We start from the raw sequence: 21,564 nt of genomic DNA on the forward strand, positions 1-21,564 counted from the left end.
CTACGTTGCACTGTCTGAGGTCATGGAGGGGTTTGTTGTCCACTTGTCCACTCTGTTTCATGATTAACTAGCTCATCCAGTCCTGGTTGTTGTGTCTGCATTCTGGTACTTGCAATCCTGAAATTATAAGTCGAGAAACCAGGCAACAGGCGCAAGAATGCACAACTGCAAACTGGACTGGATAAAATAAAAAATAAAACCACTGGAGCTCTCTTTGCTAGAGATGCCCTCTGGAGACGCCCTCCTTTGCTTGCTTGCATTTTGCTTTTTCTTGCCATGTCCCTTCTGAGTGGTGGTTTCTTCAGGTGCCCTCCATGCAGATCTTTACAGTAATATACTCTAGTTAACGGCTATCACTGTTATTAGGGTTACTTATTTTAGTTAGAATTTAGGAAATGTTGCACGAGGGTAACAGTGCTATCTAAAATATGTGTAAATGAATGATTGCAGTTACTACAACCATTTATTATCTGACAATGTGCACGGCAGTTGCCCCACGTGCCCTGCTATGCCACTGGGGCCGCGTTCCACGCTGGTGCATGATGGGAAGCTTTCAGCATTGGGCACCACCTGATATATGTCCCCTGTGTTTAATGAAGCTAGAGAACATCTATTTGCTTTAGAAAAGTCAAAGCGGCCCTCTACTTGCTCTAGGCGCCTAAATACACTACATACTGTCCTATTACCAACAGCTTTCCGATTTAGACTGCTCTCTCTCTCTCTCTCTCTCTCTCTCTCTCTCTCTCTCTCTCTCCCTCTCTGTTTTTTTCCATGTCCCTCTCTGCGGTTCCCTTATGTTTTCCCTCTCCCCTATTCCTAATCCCCAATCCCCCCTTCGGTGTCCAGCCAAATTAATATTCCTGTACAGTGCTTAATTTGTAAAATATTAAGTGCCAGGGCACTGACTGGGAGGCCACTGCAGCTTTCACCACTCATCGCCCTTGCCATCGCTGCCAAAACAACTACTAACTATCCCTCTTGCATGTAAATGCAACAGTTCAGATTATTCCAGGTCCCCAAAGCTAAAGGAATGGCTGAGGAGCCAGGTATTAGCACTATTTTAAAGTGTATTGCATTACTAAACAACCGTTGTTCTGCTCATATTTAAATTAGATGAGCAACGCCACCATGTGGTAGACTGCTCTTGTATAGTGGTGACAATTAGTTGCCGGTGCCCAGCACCGGAAACCAAATAAAGTGCCGGTGCAGAGCACTGGCAAGTACCGGCTCAAATTAAGCACTGTTCCTGTACTCAGAAATGTCTTTAGATCTACATTCGGATGTTTATATTTAGATCTTTTCTTGAAAACTATGCTGTTTCACTAGTCTTTTTCCTATCGTGATTGTCAATAATAAATACCCCGTACCTCTTTATTCCCCTTTCTTTGTATTCCCAAATAACAATAAAATCCTTTGAACTAAAAAAAAAAAGAAAGTCAAAGCGGCGGGCAGTGTCCGTTTGTGCGTTTGGCTGCTGAGCATATTCCCAAGGGCAAGGAACTTGGTAGCGGCGAGTGGGGCACTTGGCTGAGCTCTTTTATTTCTACAGAGATAAGCGGATTTGCAAAAATGTGTGGGCGGAAGGTTGAATACCTGGGCATGTTGCAAACGAGGAGGTCCAGCACACAAACAGGACCGGTGCCCATTGTTTATCAGTAGAATTTATTGCCAAGATTCAGGAAGATCTGCCAGGAGTCAGCAGGGCAACAATTACTCAATCACGGGCTTCTCTCAGCCAAACATTGATTGACAGCTACAGTCCTAAAATCCTATATAAGAAACCCCGCACATTCGGTTTGCCAGGCTTCTGTTTTGTCCAGGCCCCAAAAATCCACAGCCATGAAGTGGGTAACTATCATTTCACTTGTAATTCTACTAAGCTTCGCCGAATCCAGGATCCTCCACAAGCGAGGTAAGATGACAAAACCTAAACCCTTCGGCTGGGGGTAGCATATTCATAGTTTTTCTTCGCATATATTTATTGTTTTTCAAGTACAGGATTAGTCAGCCACACTTTCCCAATATTTATGCATAGAACGGCATCCAAGGGAGAGGAATCTCTTGTGCATGCACCTATGGTGACATTGACAGGGGTTGGGATGGCCGTCTTTATACCAGGTGTGGGCAGCTTCATGAAAGTCTAGCAAGTTCAAGCATATGTATTGTCAATGATTCATATCACAGTTTCCAGTGTTTTCCAGGAGTCCACTGATTGAATGTACACGGTGTGGGCCGCAGGATCCCAATACCATAGTATCACATTGTGTGGCCCAGGGCAGAGACGTTTTAAGGCATTCGGGGAAGTGGGCCCTGGCCCAGGACCCCAGCCAGGGCCGGACTGGCCATAGCGGGCACCATGCATTTCCCCGGTGGGCCGCTAGGGTGGGGGCCGGTCTTGGGTCCCGTAGGGGCCGTTTTTGTTACAGGGGGCCGGCAATATCGGCCCCTGTAACAAAATCGTCCGAAACCGGTCAGAGCAAACAGCTCAGCCGCACCCCCCCCCTCCTCCCTCCTGGGGGCCAGCCGAGCAGTTTGCCAGGGCCGGTTTCGGTTACCAGTCAGGCCCTGGCCCCAGCCTTTCATGGGGCCCCCTGATTGAGCCAGCTCTGTACTGCAGAAAGTCTTGCGCTGATGACCTTTAATAATTCTTATAAAGATTGTTTTAAATACCGTTTTCCTCTAATTTACTTTTAATGTGGATTACGTGTGAGAATCTATTTACAGACATTTAGCAGAAAATGTGTTTGTTTCATGCAACATCCATAAACAAGTTTTTTAGATCAAAACAGGACCTCACATATGAGAATGAGCTGGTGTTACAGAGATTATTTGCAGTAACATTAGGCAGCGGCTGTCCTGTTACAATATTGAAAACACATCACCATCCTTGAATTTAGATGTAAACACATTAAGAATTTGGGCGAGTGTGCTTGTGCACTGTCAGTGATCTGGACACAGAGAGCATGAAAGAGCTGAAACAGGATCATACATTCAAAGCTGTTCCAAACAAGGGCCCCCAAAATATATTTGGCTCAGGGACCCCAATATCCTTTAGCTGTCCCTGGGCCAGGTCAGTCCTGTCAGAAGCTTTGGTGGGCATGGTTCACTAAAATCATGCCAGCTACTCTCTGGTACAAGAACATTTCTTTGTAGAGCAAACAATGTCCTGGAATACTTTTCCAAGAGGCTCAAATATATGGTGTACCTAGTCGCAGCTGACGGGTCCTGCCTCTTCATGAAGATATCATAAAAGCAGATTTAGAAGTTGCAACACAGGACTCTGTAAAACCTGGCTCATACAGCCCCCTCGGCTCCCTCTTGTTACCGCTGTCTAGCAAGTTGTTGCAGACAGCAGACCAATGCCCCAACTACTTAGAGTTGGCTGACAAAGGAAAATTCTCTCATTTTCCAATTTTTAGAAGTATTAAAGTGGAAAAAGTATTTATGGAATTGCACTGGTGGATCCGCTTCCAGATTTAGTACTTGAACCAGATGGTGGTCCTTTATCCCCCATTTCTAAATTAAGCCTTTGGATCCAAGGCACACCGAAGAGCCTTGGTTAGTGTTCATTGGGTAAAAGTGATCGTGAGATTCTGACCATCATCATGGACGGAGGTGGAGATGGGTGAAGGTTTATGGTAGTTTCTGTCACTTGGGGCACTGGATCTTTCTTAGAGATTTGAGGAACTGAAAATCCTCCAATTTTTGAAGGCAACTCTCAATGCACAGTCGAATCACCTGGCTAAAGGTCGTTGAAAATAATATCCTTATGGTGTGGTAAATTTAGCCAGTAGATTGTACTCTGTAAACAGAAATTGCTTCAGAAAGTGGAAATTTTCAGCTCTCTCCAAATTTTAAATGAGGCCCACTGTTTTCTGAAATATTAAAACAGATCAGGTGCTGTAGTGCCATGCCACGCGACCCAGGAGATGTTTATATGCAAGTCTATGTTCCCACTACCATAATCCTACCGCTAGTGATCGGCCTTTCAGGGTAAAATGAGGTGCGCATTGCGTTATTAAGTGGATCGATGTGAGGTAATTGGGAGATAAAGCTGAGTACCCACAGAGGCTGATCTTAGTATTTCAGAAGTTACTGGGTCTGCTGGCTCTTGCCATTGATAGCTTTGGCTCCACTGCTTAACTCGTGAAACAGTAATGATTGCCCTATGGGATGCGCGTAGTCGCATCCACCCTTGTGTCCCCATATTAAAAGTGTCAGGGGATCATTTTTTACATTTTCCTGTATCTGAAACTGCTACCGCAAGCTTGACACCCTATGTCTTTGGGGAATATCCTGCCCAAGTTCATTCCTCCCTCTACATGCAAGGTGGTTGGCGCCCGCAATTGATTTATTTGCTCCAAAATTTCTTTTTAGGGGCTTTCAGGATGTATTGAATGAGGGCTACATCTGTAAACCGCTGCATGCTCATGAAGAATTAGAATACCTTGATACCAGGGTATGGAATGCGTGAAATTTGGCCAAAATAAAGGGGGGGGGAATATTATTGTGTTGACTAATGTTAAATGGAATTTGATTAACACAACTTGTTGCATATTTTAATGGAGAGGACATTCTGCAGACTAACCAATTAGAGTTCTGAGTTCGCCTACCAGAGATACGTACACATCTTAAAAAATGATATAATAGAAGTCAATCACTTGGGAAAAAATTGTGTCTTAAATCCCTCTTTCATTCAAAAGCAGACCCAAGATTCTGCACCAAATGGATGCTTGGGAAAAGCTCACTTAAATATACCTAGATGTAAACAAGGGCTGATAATAATTTAGTAGTGAAATTCCAAATTGGTATTTGGACTGGGCTGTCACTGTTAACGTACACTACTGCCATTCCTACTTTATAAGTAATGTGACTTTTTTTTAAATCACTGCTTTTTTGGGTGTGGTGCTAGCCAAGATGCTTTGATTTTACTTACGTTATATACATAATATGCTTGTTCACTTTCAGCTAGCACAGGGGCATCTTAAGGATTTTCTGGGCCCTGGGCCAAACATATTTTGGGGGCCCCTGTTGGGAACACCTTTGAATTTATGATCCAATTTCAGCTCTTTCTTGCCCTCTTTGGTCAGGTCACTGAGAGTGCACAGACACACTTGTTCAAATGGTAAATGTATTTACACCTAAAATTCAGGGATAGTGGTGTGTTTTTTCAATTTTGTGACACAGCAGCAGCTCATTAGTATTACTGTAAATAATCTCTGTGAAACCCTTTCATTTCTCATATATGAGGTCCCGTTTTGATCTAAAAGTAAACTTTTTTATGGATGTTGCATGGACCACCAAAATAACATTTCCCTGCACAGTGTCTGTAATAGACTCTTGCACATCACTCATATTAAAATAAATAAAAGGAAAACGGTATTTAAAACAATCTGTTTAACCCCTTCGCTGCGGCGGGAATTCCGCCGCAGCGCTGGGGGGTGGTTTGGGGGCAGCGCGGTGGCGCTGTGCTCATGACGGAGCCACTCCGTCATGAGCCACGGTTGAGCTGTGCTCATGACGGAGTGGTTCCGTCATGACTCCGCCCACTGCGCTAATCGCCCGCACAGGCGGGGAATCAGCGCAGCGTGGGAGGAGCGGCGGCCAACGGCCGCAGCATGACGGAACCACTCCGTCATGAGCACACGGCACCCGTGGCTCATGACGGAGTGGCTCCGTCATGAGCGCTGAAGGGGTTAAGAATTATTCAAGGCCATCAGGGCGTGACTCTGCAGGACAGAGTTTGCTCTATCAGGGGGCCCCTTAAAGGCTGAGACCCTAGGCCAGAGCCCACTTCGCCCATGCCTCTAACCGTCTCTGAGCTAGCCCTCGTCATCCACTGGTCAGTTACGTTCTTCTTCCACCCACTATAGGATGGAGTACGGGGCAATTGCTCAGCCCACATCAGCCATTGGCTAACTTCACTGTGAGTGACAACGTTCTGCCCTTTCTTAACCCGTTCCCCGCTCATGACGGAACCACTCCGGCATGAGCCACGGGCGCCGTGTGCTCATGACGGAGTGGTTCCGTCATGCTGCGGCCGTTGGCGGCCGCTCCTCCCACGCAGCGCTAATTCCCCGCCTGTGCGGGCGATTAGCGCAGTGGGTGGAGTCATGACGGAACCATGCCGTCATGAGCACAGCTCACCCGTGACTCATGACGGCGTGGTTCCGTCATGAGCACAGCGGCGCCGTCAAGCCCCCAAACCCCCCAGCGCTGCGGCGAAATTCGCGCCGCAGCGAAGGGGTTAAGGAATACATACATCTTCACAAAAAGTAGTTCCTTTAAGTGCTAGAGACTACCATGGAAATGTGTGCTTTTTTAGACCAACAAATATGTTTCTATCTGGCATTTTGTTTATAATGTTGAGGTTCTGGCATATCCTGCCATAATAAAGTTTTACAAAAATCATGATAAACCGTGGCCTATTGTTTCTGCCCATGTTTGTTTCTGGAGGTGCCTGGATACAAATGTATTAAAGTGTTTGAATAGTTCTTTGTTTGAACGATGTTTTCAGCCTTGTAGATGAATTTGACTTTTTTTTAATGTTATCTTTTAAGTGAAATACATGCGATTGTTTTAACAGTAAAGATACTATGTGCATTTAATATGAAATGTCGGATGCAATCACTTTTTTGATTCTGCATCTGAAACATCCCTTGTTTCAAACATATATTATGGTGCTGTTTCAAATTTAGTATTGTCATGGTTTTTATTAACTGACAATACCATTTATACATCTTTTTACAAAAGTGTTTACAGATTATTTTATTTGATGACAGCTTGGCAGAGATTGGATGTCTATGGATTTTTTCTCTTAAAAGAAGTACATGATGACTCGTGTGATGTGTGAGCATGACGTCAAATCCGCTCCAGGCAACTCAGCTTTTTGAGCTTCTAAGGTCAATACAACGAGGACCTTTAAAATGGCTAACAGTAATGCTTATTATTTACAACACTTAGAGATAGCAATACTGCGTTAATTGGCGCTATATAAAACAAAATATATTGTAATTGCGATGAGCTCTCCAGCACCAAAGACACTGCTTAAATACAACCCGTGAAAATCTTTACTTTTGATAAATCAGTTAATGCAAGTGCAAAATATGCCTTTTCAGATTGTTTATGAAACAAAAGAAAATAATGAGATTAAGTATTTCCCACCATCATCAGCATCTGAACTGTCAACTTTAGAAATATGGAAGCTATAGGGTACAGCTGTCAGATGGGAGGGAGCAGCTAACTTTGGCTTCAACGAGCCACCATTTTATTATTATCCTGCAGCAGTGCCAGGTATTGAGTCCTCGGTTCTTCCCTCCAATCCCTACAAGCACCTCTGACTCAATTTTGCTCTTTCCATACATCACTTCCCCCTCCCAACTCCTCCTTCTCTGTGGTCTCTCCATGGACCGCTTTTGCCTGTTGTTGCTTGACGGGCTGCCCCCTGTCCTTGCTTGCGCCCCCTCCATGTTTGTCTGCTGGCTCCCTCTGTACCTGCTCTCTTGTCTCTTCGTACGAGACTGCTCTCTCACTGCCATTACCTGCCTGTCTACCCTCTTGTATGCCTGGTCTTTTGTCCCATTGTCGCCCTGCTATCTCTCTCGTCTCCTCCTGGCTTCTCCTTCTGTCTTCCTCTCTCTCTCACTCTCTCTTTCTCTTTTTCTTCCAGTTCTCTCCCCGCTCATTTCTGTTCTTTCTCCTCTCCATACCTGCTCTCTACCTTTTTAATGCCTTTGCTCATCTCTCTCACCCATATGCTTTCACCGTTCATGCCTACTCTCTTCTCGCCTTCTGCTCCTCACCCACCACATTGCTTCCTCGTGTACCTGCTAGCACCCATCTCACTATGCGCCAGCTCTCTCATGGGCGTTACACAGGCCCTGGCATTCCCACCCCCAAGGCGCCCCCTTTCATTCCAAGTTCCATGCATTTCTGTGAGGTATGGGCGCCTCAGGGCCATTCCACCACATTCTGCAGGGTGCCTCCATCATTTTACACTTACTCTTTCCCTTCATGCTTTTGCTCTCCCGCCGCCTCCCCAACCATGCCTGCTGTCTTGCAATCTTGCTCTCTCTCAGCTGGACTGTTCTGTGGGGTGCCTGTTCTACAACCACATGCTATTTCATTGAGGCTCTCTTCACTTTACAGTTCTTTCTGGTGTGCTGAAGCCCTTTGCACCATGCACAAGACGTATTAGAGAAAAAGGTCGAGGATACATGCCAAACCCACACTTGCAATTCAGTAAGGCACACCTTATATTACAATGAGTTTTCACATGGAAAAACATGGAGCCAAAACCTTTAGGGGCATATTTACAATAACTGGCGCATCCCTGCATACCAGCAGGGATGCGCCAGTTAATGTGCGTCACAGCTCCACCAACATGGATGCGCCGCATTTATAATGCGGCGCACCATGGGGCAAAAACGGCACAGATGCGTGACGCATCTGTGCCGTAAACGTGGCGCATTGCTGGAGTTGCGTCGTATGCGCGACGCAGCTCCAGCAATGCTCTGGGGGGCCCTATCTTGCTAATTCTGCGTCAATCCTTATGCCTGCTTCAGGCAGGTGCAGGGTTTTGACGCAGCACGGGCCTAAAAGTGACTGAGTGAAATCTTGGAGATTTCACTCAGCCACTTTTAGGAGGCGTTCCTGCGCCGGAACGCCCCCCCCCTGCGCAGGAATGCCTACACGTGGCGCAGGGCTTTACAACGCGACGCATCTCCCAGATGCGTCACATGTAAGTACCCCGCACCATGGCGCAGGATTTGCGCCGCCGCTTCGTCACAAAAGTGACGCAACGGCGGTGTAAATGATGCGCAAGGGGCTTGTAAATCTGCCCCTTAGACTTCAGGGGCCCAGATTGTGGAACATATTGTACCCACGCTCTAGGGTGAAACCAAACTACGTCTATTTCAGAGAAGGGCCACAATCTGAACTACTCCAGCCAGCCTACAACCCACAGATTTTTTAACACGCATGTAAACACTCCCACATGTACATAAACCTTAAGTTTCATAGCTTCTGCCATCTCCAAACATACTGGGTCAGTATTATACATAACCCCCTCACTGTGCCCACTCCCAACTGATGTGCACCATTACTTACATACACACAATGAATTGCCAACACACGTTGTCTCTTGTTATATTGTGGTCGTTGTTGGCCGCAGTTTTTATTTGCATGACTTGTGCAAAGCGGCTCTTTCAGTGCAGTGCCCTGGTCATCATGCTATGACCCTGGCCAAAGATCCTGATTAAGGACTGACACCAATTCTGCCATAAATCATTTTGCTCATCTTACAGGTCCATAAATCATCCTATGACAGTTCGTTACTTTGCTGCTTTTGTAGTCATAAATCATCCCTTCCAGGGTTTGGGGTCATAAATTGTTCTTTTGGTATTCACACTGATTGCGTGTTAGGCCCCAACTCACTACCTTCTTTTTTCCTTTTGTACCCAGTCATTCGGCGGGTCTGGGCTGCGAGTGCCGTCTCTGTTTGCTATGTATGTATGTATGGCGATGAGGGACGTCCGGTGGACGCATGGCGGGCTAGTCACTGTTCAGCGCAGCTCCTGTCCTATACGGCATAATCCTGCCTCCATCCTGGCGGAACAGCGCCCATTTTACAAAACACAGGGGTCGGAACCCCCCCTGGTCCCGAGGATCCAAACCGCGTGCGGTTCCGCTTGCCGGGGACCGGGGAAAACCAACTTGATTTCCCTTGGAGCTGAGGCGGCTCCCCTTTCCTGCGGGATGGCGGCGCGGGCCGCGAATGCCTGAAGGACGGCTCCTGGCACCTGTTCTGGGTCGGCCTTGCTGTGCGGACCTACGCTGCGGGCCCGATCGCGACCCGGGACTCCTGCTGCACTGTAGGGGACCCCCCCAGAGGATTTTACCCGGAGGTGAGGTGCTGCACGGACTGGCCTGCTGAATCCTGGCGGAGTGCCTGGGGCCGAGTTCTACGCGACCTCGGGGCCTCGGAGGGGCTGAGCCTCTCCCGGTGGGATCTGGGGCCACCGGGGCGCGACCTGTGGGAGCGGGCCCTGGTGTAGTGAAGGGGGCCCACGAATAGAGACGCCTGAGCCTTACTCCTCTAGACGGCGGAAGGAAGAGGGGACGAGGCCCTGCTGAAGTCACTTCTGCTGCGGAGCCGTCGGAGGTCCGACACCTGCCTGGTGGACTGAGGGGTCCGGAGGGAATTGAGTTCCAAAGAGGTGACGCAGTAAGGACTTGCTGACCCATCGCAACCCGGGAGTGCGTTCCACGCGAGCCCGGTGCATCGAAGGGGCCTGTCCTGGCCTACTAGGGCTGTGTTCCCACCTGGGAGGGCCGTTTGGCGGTGCGGGCGGTCCGTGTGACCGGGCTGCTGAGCAGAGGAGATTGGACCTCTACTTGACAACGCACTCCTAAAGAGGGCCGATCCGTAAACTCCCAGGGCCATTGCCAATGGTGGGTGGTGCCCTGTTGGTCGGTGAAGTGACCACCCAATATTCACGGTAGGAGGCCTCGGGGGGCCGCGGCTGGACCCAGGCTGGACTGCGACCCTCGAGACAGCCCTCGGATGCCCTAGTGCCTGGAGTGCAGAGCGCTGGAGGACACGCACCCAGATACAACACAGCCGAATGATAGACTAGGGTGCAGTGAGGGACCCACACACACGCCTCCTGGGCCCGAGTTGCCCCGTGACGGCTTTTCTGGGCCTGGGGTTACGGAGTGGAGGGCCCCGAGGACGCTCTTGACCAGCTCGCACTGGAAATGGGGAAAGATAGACCCCTTAGAGGAGCACAATCAAACAAAATCATGCAATATACAGTACCGGTCTCAACGCGGCGGAGCGCACCAGACCGAACCCTGAGCAGGGACCGCCACAGGGATCGGCAGCGCAAGATAAGGCAGATATCCTGGAGGCCATTAGAGACTCACGGGCGGCATTGGAGTCCAAGATGGATGGTATGGCCATGGACATCAATCACCTGCGCCTGGACCTACGGAAGGTGTCGGATCGGGTCACTACTACGAGGGGGACTTGACCTCCTTGCAAGCGGAGGTCCGACACTTGCAAGCGACGGTGTCTGCATTGAAGGAGCACACCTCTCATCTTGAAGACAGGGCGGAAGATGCAGGGGGGCGCTCGAGGAGAAACAACCTCCGTTTTTTGGGCTTTCCGGAAAAGGTGGAGGGGCCGGCAGCGTACCTATTTCTGGAGGAGTGGCTCCGATCCACCCTCCCGGGTCTTCGACTATCCAACAGTTTGCAGTAAAGAGCCCACCGCTCCCTTGGCCCCTCCCCGAAACCGGGGTCCCCGCCTAGAACTCTGATCACTCGTTTGTTCAATTTTAGAGACCGGGACGCGATCCTACAGTTCATCCGCAAGAATGAGCCCCCCCGGTTTGAGAACCAAGAGATCCATATCTACCCGGACTACCCGAAAAAGGTGCAAAACTTGCGGAACGACTATCTGAGGGTCAAGAGGAGGTTGAGAGATCTCAATATAAAATACAGCCTAATGTTTCCAGCCCGGCTCAGAGTACAGTATACAGACAGGGTCCTCTTTTTTAGCAATTCGCAGGAGGCCACGGACTGGATGGATTCGATGGGCCTGGAGGGGCAAGATCAACATCAAGGATGGCAGGAACGGAAGAGACGGAGCGGTCGACAGCGGACTCAGCCTGGTCGCACTGGAGGACAGCGGTCCGCGCCACAGGGGACACCAGACGGAGGTCGCATCATGGTGGGGCCGGATGGCACCCTGAGAGAAGAGCTGGGGGGCATACCGACGCAAAATCAGTTTTCCCCATTATGCCTCATCCAAGAAACTCAATCGGAAACGGAAGGCACTGCAGACCCACTAGCTGGTGGCTTGTGAGCCACATATTTGCAAGTATGGGAACTGCCAATTGGGGGATGGTGGTTGGCGGGGTGCACTAGATGCTGTAAGTAAGGACCTCATCGCTACTGTAACCTAACTCTACTGTGGAGCGCCTGTGGGGGGGGGTCAATTTCAGGGACTATAAGTGGGTTGGGAGCGTAGCTGTTGGGGGGGGCGCTGTTCCGCCACACTGCAGTCTAGGTATCCCAGCTGTGGTGTGCTGTGCCGACTCGGCTAGGCCGCTGGTTGGGCGGGGCTGCGCAGTACCGGGCAGTTTGGTTGTACAACAAGGACTGGGGTTCTTCCTTTTGTAGACTGTCATTGTTGTTTACACTGTTGGGGGGTGGTTTCAGGGGAGGGTGGCGGTTATGGGGCGGAGTCCTGAGTTCTCAGACCTAGGTTGGGTTGTACGAATGAGGTTCTACTGCCTGTGGGTGGGGGGGAAGGTTCACATTGTTTTGTTTTATAGTTCTATGAGGGGAATGTTCTATGCCGGGTCACCAGAGGTCATGAGAGCCTTCGGAGGGGACGGAGGGGTTCCCATAACTATACATTGGGGTTCTTACCACTTCTGCATCTGGTATTGCGGACAACCGACACTCTCTATTTATGGCAGGCGATCAGCAGATCTATAAACTTATAACGTGGAATGTTAGGGGGCTCAACAACAGGGTCATACGGATTCGGATAGCAACATACTTTAGGCGATATAAGATAAGTGTGGCCTTTCTACAAGAGACGCACCTTTGGGGGGATTGCCTGAAGTATGTTCAACAGCGGTGGAGGGGCCAGTTTTTCGCGACCTCCTACTCGGGGTTTGCCAGGGGGGCACTTACATGGGTGGCGCCTGGAGTCCCCTTTAAGGCTTTAAAATGTAGTCCTGATGCCGATGGGAGATACGTGGTGGTGGAAGGGACACTGGATGGGAGACACATGTGTTTAGTGAACGTTTATGCTCCAAACACCGACGATGGGGAATTTTTGGCTAAGGTCCTGTGGAAATTAGACCTGACACCCGACATGGAACTCATTATAGCAGGAGACTTTAATTGTGCTTTGGATGGGGAACGGGATAGGCACCCCCCAAAGGTAGATGCTAAACCCAAGACACGGGAATCCATACTCCAGATGATTAATAATTATCACCTACTAGATATATGGCGGCACCGTAACCCCGATAGTCGGGTATACTCCTGTTATACTCCGGCAGCTAATACGCATAGCAGGCTGGACTATTGTTTTATTCAGGAAACAGTGGCTGGTCGGATTCTCGAGACACAGTACCTGATCCGATATCTATCCGATCACTCCCGCCTGCTGGTGGCCTACACTTTGGGCCGCCCGCATTCCAAAATACCGTTATGGAGATTGAATACTGAAGCCTTGACGGACCCGGTTTACAAGGAGGCGATCGCGACAGGGTTGGAAAGCTATTTCAAGGTGAATTGGAACACGGCTAGCTCAAGGGCGTTCAAATGGGATGCGATGAAAGTGGAGTTGAGGGGGATATGTATGTCCACGGAGGTGGGGGTGAGGAGAGTGTTAGAGCGGGACCTAAAACAACAGGAGAAATGCTTACAGACCCTAGAGGTAGAACTTCACACAGACCCAGAGGGGCCGGCCAAATGGACGGAGCAGCGACAAATGATAGGGGATCTATGGGAGTCACTGGACAAGTACAATAGGACCACGAGTAGGCGTCAATGGTACATTGAGGGCGATAAAGCCAGGCGCCTATTGGCGCACTTGATCAGGGTGGAGACTCAACCTCTACCCATACTGGCCCTTAAAGCCGGTCAGGGCCGAATGGTTTATACCCAGTATGAGATTAATGCAGTATTCACCTCACACCTACAAAAAATATACTCCGAGCCCAAATCCAAGGTCACCCCACAGGCTTTGGAAGCCTACCTTGCTGAGATGGATCTACCTTGCCTTGACCCAGACAGTCAGGAATCCCTGTGGGAACCCTTCAGAGGGGAGGAGGTTGAGAGCCGCGATCGCCCATTGGAAAACAGCTAAATCCCCTGGAATGGATGGCATGGCCGCGGAGCTATATAAAGAGTTTGGGGGAGTCCTGGTCCCTAGGCTCCTGGACATTGTTTTGGAGGCCGGTGAGACTGGCGTATTGCCTGCCTCCATGCGTGAGGCGCTGATTGTGATGATCCCCAAGCCAGGGAAGGACCCCTTACTCCCCGCCTCTTACAGGCCAATCTCAATGCTCAATGTAGACCTTAAGATCATTAGTCAGGTATTGGCCAACAGATTACTTCCGTATCTCAGGCGATTGGTACACGACGACCAGTCCGGTTTTATTCCAGGAAGGAACGCGCTGCGGAATATCCGCCGTCTCGCCCATGTCATGCAATCACTAGAGGGCAGGGCCAAACGGAACACCCTGGTAGTCCAGGCGTTCGACTCGCTCAGGTGGGACTATCTATGGCAGGTGCTCCTAAAAATGGGGTTCTGTGAGGGGTTTGTGAATTGGGTGAGACTTCTCTATACTCAGCCGGTGGCGAGGGTCTGTAGGGGACGCTATGTCTCAGATGCGATATCACTAGCCAGGGGGACGCGACAGGAGTGTCCGCTCTCCCCCTTGCTGTTCACCCTGGCAATGGAGCCACTACCGTGCCATCTCCGTAGGGTCCTTCAGGGGCAGGGTATCCAAATTGGGGCCATGGAACATATCGTATCACTGTATGCAGATGATGTACTGGTGTATCTACAGGAGCCAACGCACTTGTTTCCAATACTGCTGGTGACTCTGGGTCAGTTTGCCGAGGCCTCTGGACTCTATGTCAATAACACTAAATCACAACTATATCCGGTTGGGACGGAGGCTGGGAGGAGCGGGGCTCAACTCCCAGAGCTGGGGCTTCCATGGGTGTCAGATACGTTGTGCTATCTCGGGATCTGGATCAGTAGGGACAGAGAAGTTTTTTGCCAACATAATATGGGGAGGATTCTTAGAGGTCTCCGAGGCAGCATTGCCTTCTGGAACACACTCAGGCTCTCGCTGATGGGGAAGATTGCCTTGATTAAAATGGTGGTGTTGCCTCGATGTCTCTTCACAATGCAGGGCTCCTTCTTTGAACTCCCACACCAGGTCTTCAAGGATCTCGATGCAATGCTTATACAACTATTGTGGAATGGAAAACATTGTCGGGTGAGCATAGAAGTCATGAAACGTACTTGGGGTAGGGGCGGTTTAGAAATCCCGGACCTTGAACTTTATTATTTCGCGTCCCAATTACAGCACGCAGTGGCCTGGCTCAATACAGACCCTTCATGGGAACGATCGCTCCTGGCGAACACATATGGGGATCGGCAGCTGGGTGTGCTTCTCTGGCATACAAAAGGGCGATAGGACCAATGTCCTCCACTGGGCAGATTGTTGGTTGCCATCTGGGCCAGGGTGGTTCGACGACTTATACAGGTGCGACCGTTTGCCCCGGAGGCAGACTTTTGGCTGATGCCACCTTTCGCGCACATTTACCGGGTCATGTCTACTGACAAATGGAAGACGGGAGGTTGTCTTATGTTGTCAGACTTATACCCTGACCAATGGTTTATAACATACCAAGATGCAGTGGAATCTTTTGAGCTGGGACCGGGGCAATTCTTGCAATACGCCAAAATAGCGGCAGCAGCACGACATCTATGGCCTACATTCCTGGAAGCCCCGGAACACACCCATAGTCTGGTCAAGATGATAGCCATGGCGGGAGGGCGGAAACTTGTCACTCACCTGTACAGGGCGTTACGGGAAGACAGAAAATGTGCACTTCTTAAAGTAGAAGGTAGATGGCAGGATTTGAGCCCACAGGAGATCACACCACGGGAGTGGGAAAAAAATCACGAGGGTGTAGGTAAGGTGGCGGTGTCCAATAGATTTAAGCAGATACAATACAATATGGTCCACATGACATACCTCTCACTCAAGCGCCTACACACTATTGATAGCTTGAGGGATCCAAGGAGCCCCAGATGCCACTATGCACAGGCAGATTTTCCACACATGGTTTGGTCGTGTCCGAAGATCCAGATATACTGGACAGCTATCCTAGAGAACCTGCACAGAATAACAGGATGGAGAGTTGCCCTAGAGCTGCGTACTTGTCTCCTTGGACTGATTCCCCGGGACCCTAAACGTAAAACCAGCAGGAAGTTCCTGGTGTTGGGACTTGTGATAGCTAGGCGGCGAATAGCAATCCACTGGCTGCAACAGAGTGGGCCGCTGGTTGCGAACTGGAAGACGGACCTGCAGGAATGGGCATTAGTGGAGGAGGGGCATATACGCAGCACTAGGAGGGATGCCAAACTCCCGGAAGTATTGCAGGCATGGGGGCTAATGATCCAGGAGATAGGGGGGAGCTCCCCAAATTCTACACAGACAGTGTTGACAGATGTTAATCATATGGGGATTGAATCCCCCAGGCAGGGGGAGAGACGGGAGGATACCCCTGATTGAGATGTTGTTAGATAAACCTCTAGGTGGGTGGGCCCTGCGAGGGGGGTGGGGTGAGGGTGGGAGGGGGGATGTTCAGTTACAAGTTCACATGATTGTTAATGACAGTGTTCATGCTTATTGCTGGTTCGATACATACTTCAAAGGCAAGCCTAATTGGACTAACTGCTGCTGGACAGAGACTGTGAGGCTTCTTATTCGGAATTGTTTGTAAAATAGTACTGTTTTACTATGTGCCGTGAACCTTAAAACCACAATAAAGAAATAAAAAATAAAAAAATGTATGTATGGCGATTTATAAAGCGCAGCTGCTACTCCGAGGAATGTCCTGGCTCTATAGCAGAGGAGCTGTCTGCAGGCAGGAAAAAAGGAGAGCCTAAGCTGAGGAAAAGAGCCATGTCTTAAGAGTCTTTGTGTCAGTGGCAGCTCATTCCAGAGAGAGCGGCCCAGAAATGAGAACGATCTGCCCCCCGCCCTCGCCTTCTTAATCCGAGGGGCTATAGCCAGACAAAGATTTCTGGAGCAAAGGTTTCTCTGGGGAGTGTAGGGCTTGATTTTATGTTGCAAATACCCAGGACCTGTACTGTAAAGTGCTTTCTGGGTTAAAAGCAATATTTTAAAAGTGATACTCTTTCTAACTTAAAGCTAGTGTACGCTATGAAGGAGGCTGAAGACGTGAGTGGCATGGGAGCCCAAAGATGGTATGTGCTGCTGCATTCTGAAATAACTTCAGCCAGTCCATCAGGTATTTGGGCCACCCTGCTTATAGGCTATTTCCATAGTCCAGTCATGAGGTAATCAAGGCCTGGGTCACCTGTTGTTTAGCCTGAAAGACAGGAAAGAAAAACATTTCCTAAGCACATGAAGGAGGACAAAGCCCGAACACACCACAGAGTTAATTTGAGTGTGGAATGATAGTTGATCATCGAATTTAAAGCCCAGGTTTTTTACCGCTTGGTTTGTTAGGAGAGGAGGGGGGCATCCTTCGGCCAGAAAGTGTCCCAAGATGTCTTGGCCTCCGGGCCAAAGAAAGGGAGCTTGGTCTTACCCTCATTAAATTTGAGTTGGGTATTCGATAACCAACTAAATGTTGCTTTCAGGTACTCATGGATTTTCTCACAAGGGAAGGCCTCATCCTCCCCCCCAGTAGAAAGGAGTTGGGTGTCATTTGCATATGACACTATTTTTGCACCACGGAGTTCCACCAAGGGGGCCAAGGGAGAAAGGTAGATATAAAATAGCTTCGGGCTGAGCCCTGTGGCATTCCAACATTAAGCTTGCAGGAGGTGGCGGGAAAAAGGCTGCACCAGACCTCTGTGTTCCAAAAAAGAGACAAGGCACTGCCATGCCGACCCAGTGATCCCCATAGCTTGTATATGAGCTGGGAGGATGAAGTGAGATATGGTGTTCAATGCTGCTGAGTGATTGAGTAACATCAGCAGCACTCTGTCACCTCTGTCAGTACAAAGGCAGATGGAATCAAGTACTTCTACCAGCGCTGACTCAGTACTATAGTCGAGTCGGAAGCCAGATTGACTTGCATGCAACAGATTACAGCTTTCTAAATGTGCGGAGATCTGATGATTAACATGTTTTTCAAGTACTTTTGCCAGGGTTGGGAGAAGGGAGATGGTTCGATAGTATATTGGATCATAATGGATCTGCCTGTGGTTTTTTCAGCAGCGGTAAGATTTTAGATTGTTTACAAACCCATGGCACCTTAGCTGAAGTCAGGGACGTATTAAACAACTGATGCACTAGTGGGGCGATAGCCTTCACCCCACAAGCTAAAAGACAGGCAGGACCGAGGTCTAAGGGGGAGCCAGAATTTAGGATCCCCCCTTTTCCGGCCTACTCACCGTGCCGTAAGGCATCCTCAAGTGAGTGGCCCTCCTCCTACATGCCGCCCAGCCGGTGTGCCTCCATAACCAACCAATGTACCCCTTCTCATCCGTCTAGCTTCCGTACAGCCCTGCGACAATGCTGTAGCTTAGATGTGGGTGGATGGGTCTCAAAAACTGCTGTGTGCACTGCTCCCCAGCCCCTTGCACAGAAACAAGTAACCTATGCTGGGCAAGTGGTGCCCCTATAACCCCCCCCATAGCCCTCATTTTCTGGGTGGGGGCTTCCCTATTGGAAGTTCGAAACATTACCTGGTCCTGCCATTGGTCAGGTCATCCATGTGCCCTTTTGCGCCATCACTTGGGGAGGGGGTGAAGTGTGGTGGCGAGCCCCCTCCTTTGTTCTGGGCATGCCAATGTGGCCCAAATCAGATTTTTCAGCCCCCCAGCGGTTGTTATGGCGCCGGCCCGTGAGGCCCCCTTCAGGGGCAGCCTCTGCAATAAGGCATCCTGCTCTGCACCTTGGCGACGGAAAAAAACCCAACATAGGGAACAATACTTTGTTGCTGGTTACTTTAACCCAGTTCCCTTTGTGTTTAAAGGGTGCCTCTCAAATTTGTTTTTTGACTCTTTGGCTTTGTACCCACATCTATAATACCACATTTACGCAGAGGCAAAGTGGTTCACTCAATAGTATGAGGTCACACCCTCATGCAAATGAGGGAACATCCATTTGAATAGCACTGGTGTTATGTGCGCCGGAGCAATGTGTATCACTGAAGGGTCCAACCACGCATTTCCTGCCACATTTGTAATACCAAAGTGCCGCTGGATGTACCCCAAAAACATTTTGTAAAAAGGCCCCGGATTGGTTACATTGGTGATTTGTCACTAAACCTCCACAGTCCTTTCCTCCTGAAATGTGTTGATGTCTTCATATGCATAGAGGAGCTCCAGTGGATGACATGAGGTTTGGGCTGCAGGCCCTGAAACTAAGCAGTTGTGGTATTCTCAGGTCTGCAGCTCTCTGCATTCTGAGTCTGGAGGATGTCTTGCAGCTACACGAAGGAGGCTGGGTGTCAGAGGAGAAAAGTTGGACAGACAGGGTGTCATAGGTGAGAGGTTGGGGATTGACAGGTAGGTGAAGCTTTAGGGGAAAATCTGGGTGCAGTTTCAGGGGGCAGGCCAGGCAAAGCTACAGATCACATATGATACGTGAATGTCAATTATACAAACAGAATGCGATGATATTCATGCTACCTTGTCTACAAGGAATGAAAGGCCATTGGGAAATATTGATGCATTGAGAATATATTGATTAACTGACTGTCAAATACATCCTATTTTCACAGATCATAATGGGCAAAATGAGGAACATCCTACTGACCTGGATCTTTCAATGTTACTTGGAAACGTCTACACCGAACTGGGAGAAAATTTCAGATATGTGTAAGCTTCATCCATTGTCACAGATTGGTCAATGTTTTTTTTTTAATGTGCATTTGCTTTTTGGTTTTCTGCTGTGTGCTTTTGTCTGTGTTCATCCAGTTCACTATGCCAGCAAACAAGGGAAGAGAGATTTTAACACCAAATGACATCACTGATTCATATCGGCCAGATGGAAGGGTATCGTGACAGATTTGAAAATCATTGAGATTATATGAATAGCAGATTCTCAACTGACTTTTTATACCGTGCACACCACTGACATATTTCCTCTGACCTATTCAAAGTAGACATCAAATAGGGAGCTACAAATACTAATCATTTAGTAAAATTCTAACTTTCACTGAATTCCCAGTCACTTTAATTCACTCTGGACACCAACAGAATCCTCGTGTAACAAATTAGCAAAAAGACAAAGTCAGAATGACAACAGCTCACTCATTTAAAGAAAATGAAACCGTTTCTTCCAGAAAATGATTCCAGAACTGCTGTGCAAACACTTGAACTCTTGAGCTGGATGTTTGTAATTTCCTACTCCATAGCCCCTCACACTCCACAGTGGCACTACTTAAAGGCATCAAACATGCCACCACATGTCTCATCTATAGCCTCAACAAATATAATCACATCACCCCCATCCGGATGGATCTCCAGCTGAATCCTTTACTAAGCCACCATGACCAGCACCTCCACTTGTCTTGCAGACAAGCTCACCATCTCCAGAGGTTCTTGGCACACCGCAGCCCGAATACCATCAGACTTCAAACTAAGAAGTGTAAAAAAGAAAAAGAAACCAAGGCAGTAAGTCTTTTCTATCTATGCACCTAGCATCTGTGTTAGACCTGGCACCTTGGCGTGAGTTTCCCTTCCACTTTTTGATGGTGTGCCTCGATTGTTTTGCTGGTGTTCTCCGCTCAGGGCACTGCGCCACGGCTAATCCGTGCCACAGTGCAAGTGCTCCCTAAGTAAAGTGTACCTGTAATTGATGTCCCTGATTGGTTTATTGGATTCACTGTCAGTCCCCAGTAAAGTGCACCAGGGGTGCCAGGGCTTGTGAATGCCAATGCTGCTGGTGGGCTTGCAGCGCTGGTTGCGCCACCCACAGAAAGCGGCTTTGTAAAATGTGTCTAGGGTCTGCCACCGCAGACCCTGCGTGCAGTCTGAGACTGTCGCGCTGACTGCGCAAGTGCCCCCACTTGCCAGTCCCTAAACCTTCCCTTACCTACATATTAGCCACCCCTCTGGTAGGCCCACGGGCAGGGTGCATTGTAGGCATAAGGTAGGACATGCCCTGATGTGTGTGGCATGTCTTAGTAGTGAATTACAGCCCTTTTCGTTTTTCACTATTGAAGGCTACCTGCTCTCCATAGGCCAGAATGGGCTGCTGGAGTCGCTACACGCTGTGACCCCAGTGGACTCATAGAGCATGGTAGAATGTCAAGTTTAGTATGCCTGAACTCAGAATAATAAAATACTTCTTGTAGCCAAGTTTATTTTAATATCCTGGGTTTGTAAATACTACTTTTAGAAAGTTAGTATTTACTGACCTGACCATCTCAGTCCGCCTCTGCTGTGTGTGTGTGTTCTGCCTAGCAACAGTAAGGAGCAGGGTTGGGGAATCCCCAGAGACAGGTTGGCTGCCAGGTGGTGGGTAGAGAGGTGACACCTGGATGGGTGGGAGGAGTACACCTTGACTCTTGAATAGACCTGTTCTCTGCCACCACAAAGCCGGCGCCGCCCCCTGTGGAGCGGCTGATGTCTCTGCCCTGCTGCTGAAAGGAAAGAGCAGAGTCACCATAACAAAGTGCTCCAGAACTGGACTGAGCCAGGCCCAGGCCCCCTGGCGCTAAAGAACAAAAGAATCATGGTATAAAAGTAGGAGCCTGGCTCCTAAGAAATCAGAATCCTGTTTACCACAAAGAACCTCTGCCCGACTA

At 49.0% G+C, this 21,564-nt stretch overlaps 1 protein-coding gene across 1 annotated transcript in view; it reads left to right on the forward strand.

Annotated features, from left to right (window-relative positions):
- Positions 1–1,801: 1,801 nt before the first annotated feature.
- LOC146866403 (serum albumin-like) overlaps positions 1,802–21,564 on the forward strand; it is a 315,538-nt gene continuing 295,775 nt past the window's right edge. The window contains exons 1-2 of the mRNA XM_085636473.1: positions 1,802–1,912; positions 19,534–19,630. Of these exons, the coding sequence (XP_085492599.1) occupies positions 1,840–1,912; positions 19,534–19,630 (170 nt within the window). The 5' untranslated portion in view covers positions 1,802–1,839. The remainder of the gene's footprint in view (positions 1,913–19,533; positions 19,631–21,564) is intronic.

The sequence above is a fragment of the Triturus cristatus genome, chromosome 2_1, assembly GCF_964204655.1.
Source record: "Triturus cristatus chromosome 2_1, aTriCri1.1, whole genome shotgun sequence".
Classification (NCBI taxonomy): domain Eukaryota; kingdom Metazoa; phylum Chordata; class Amphibia; order Caudata; family Salamandridae; genus Triturus; species Triturus cristatus.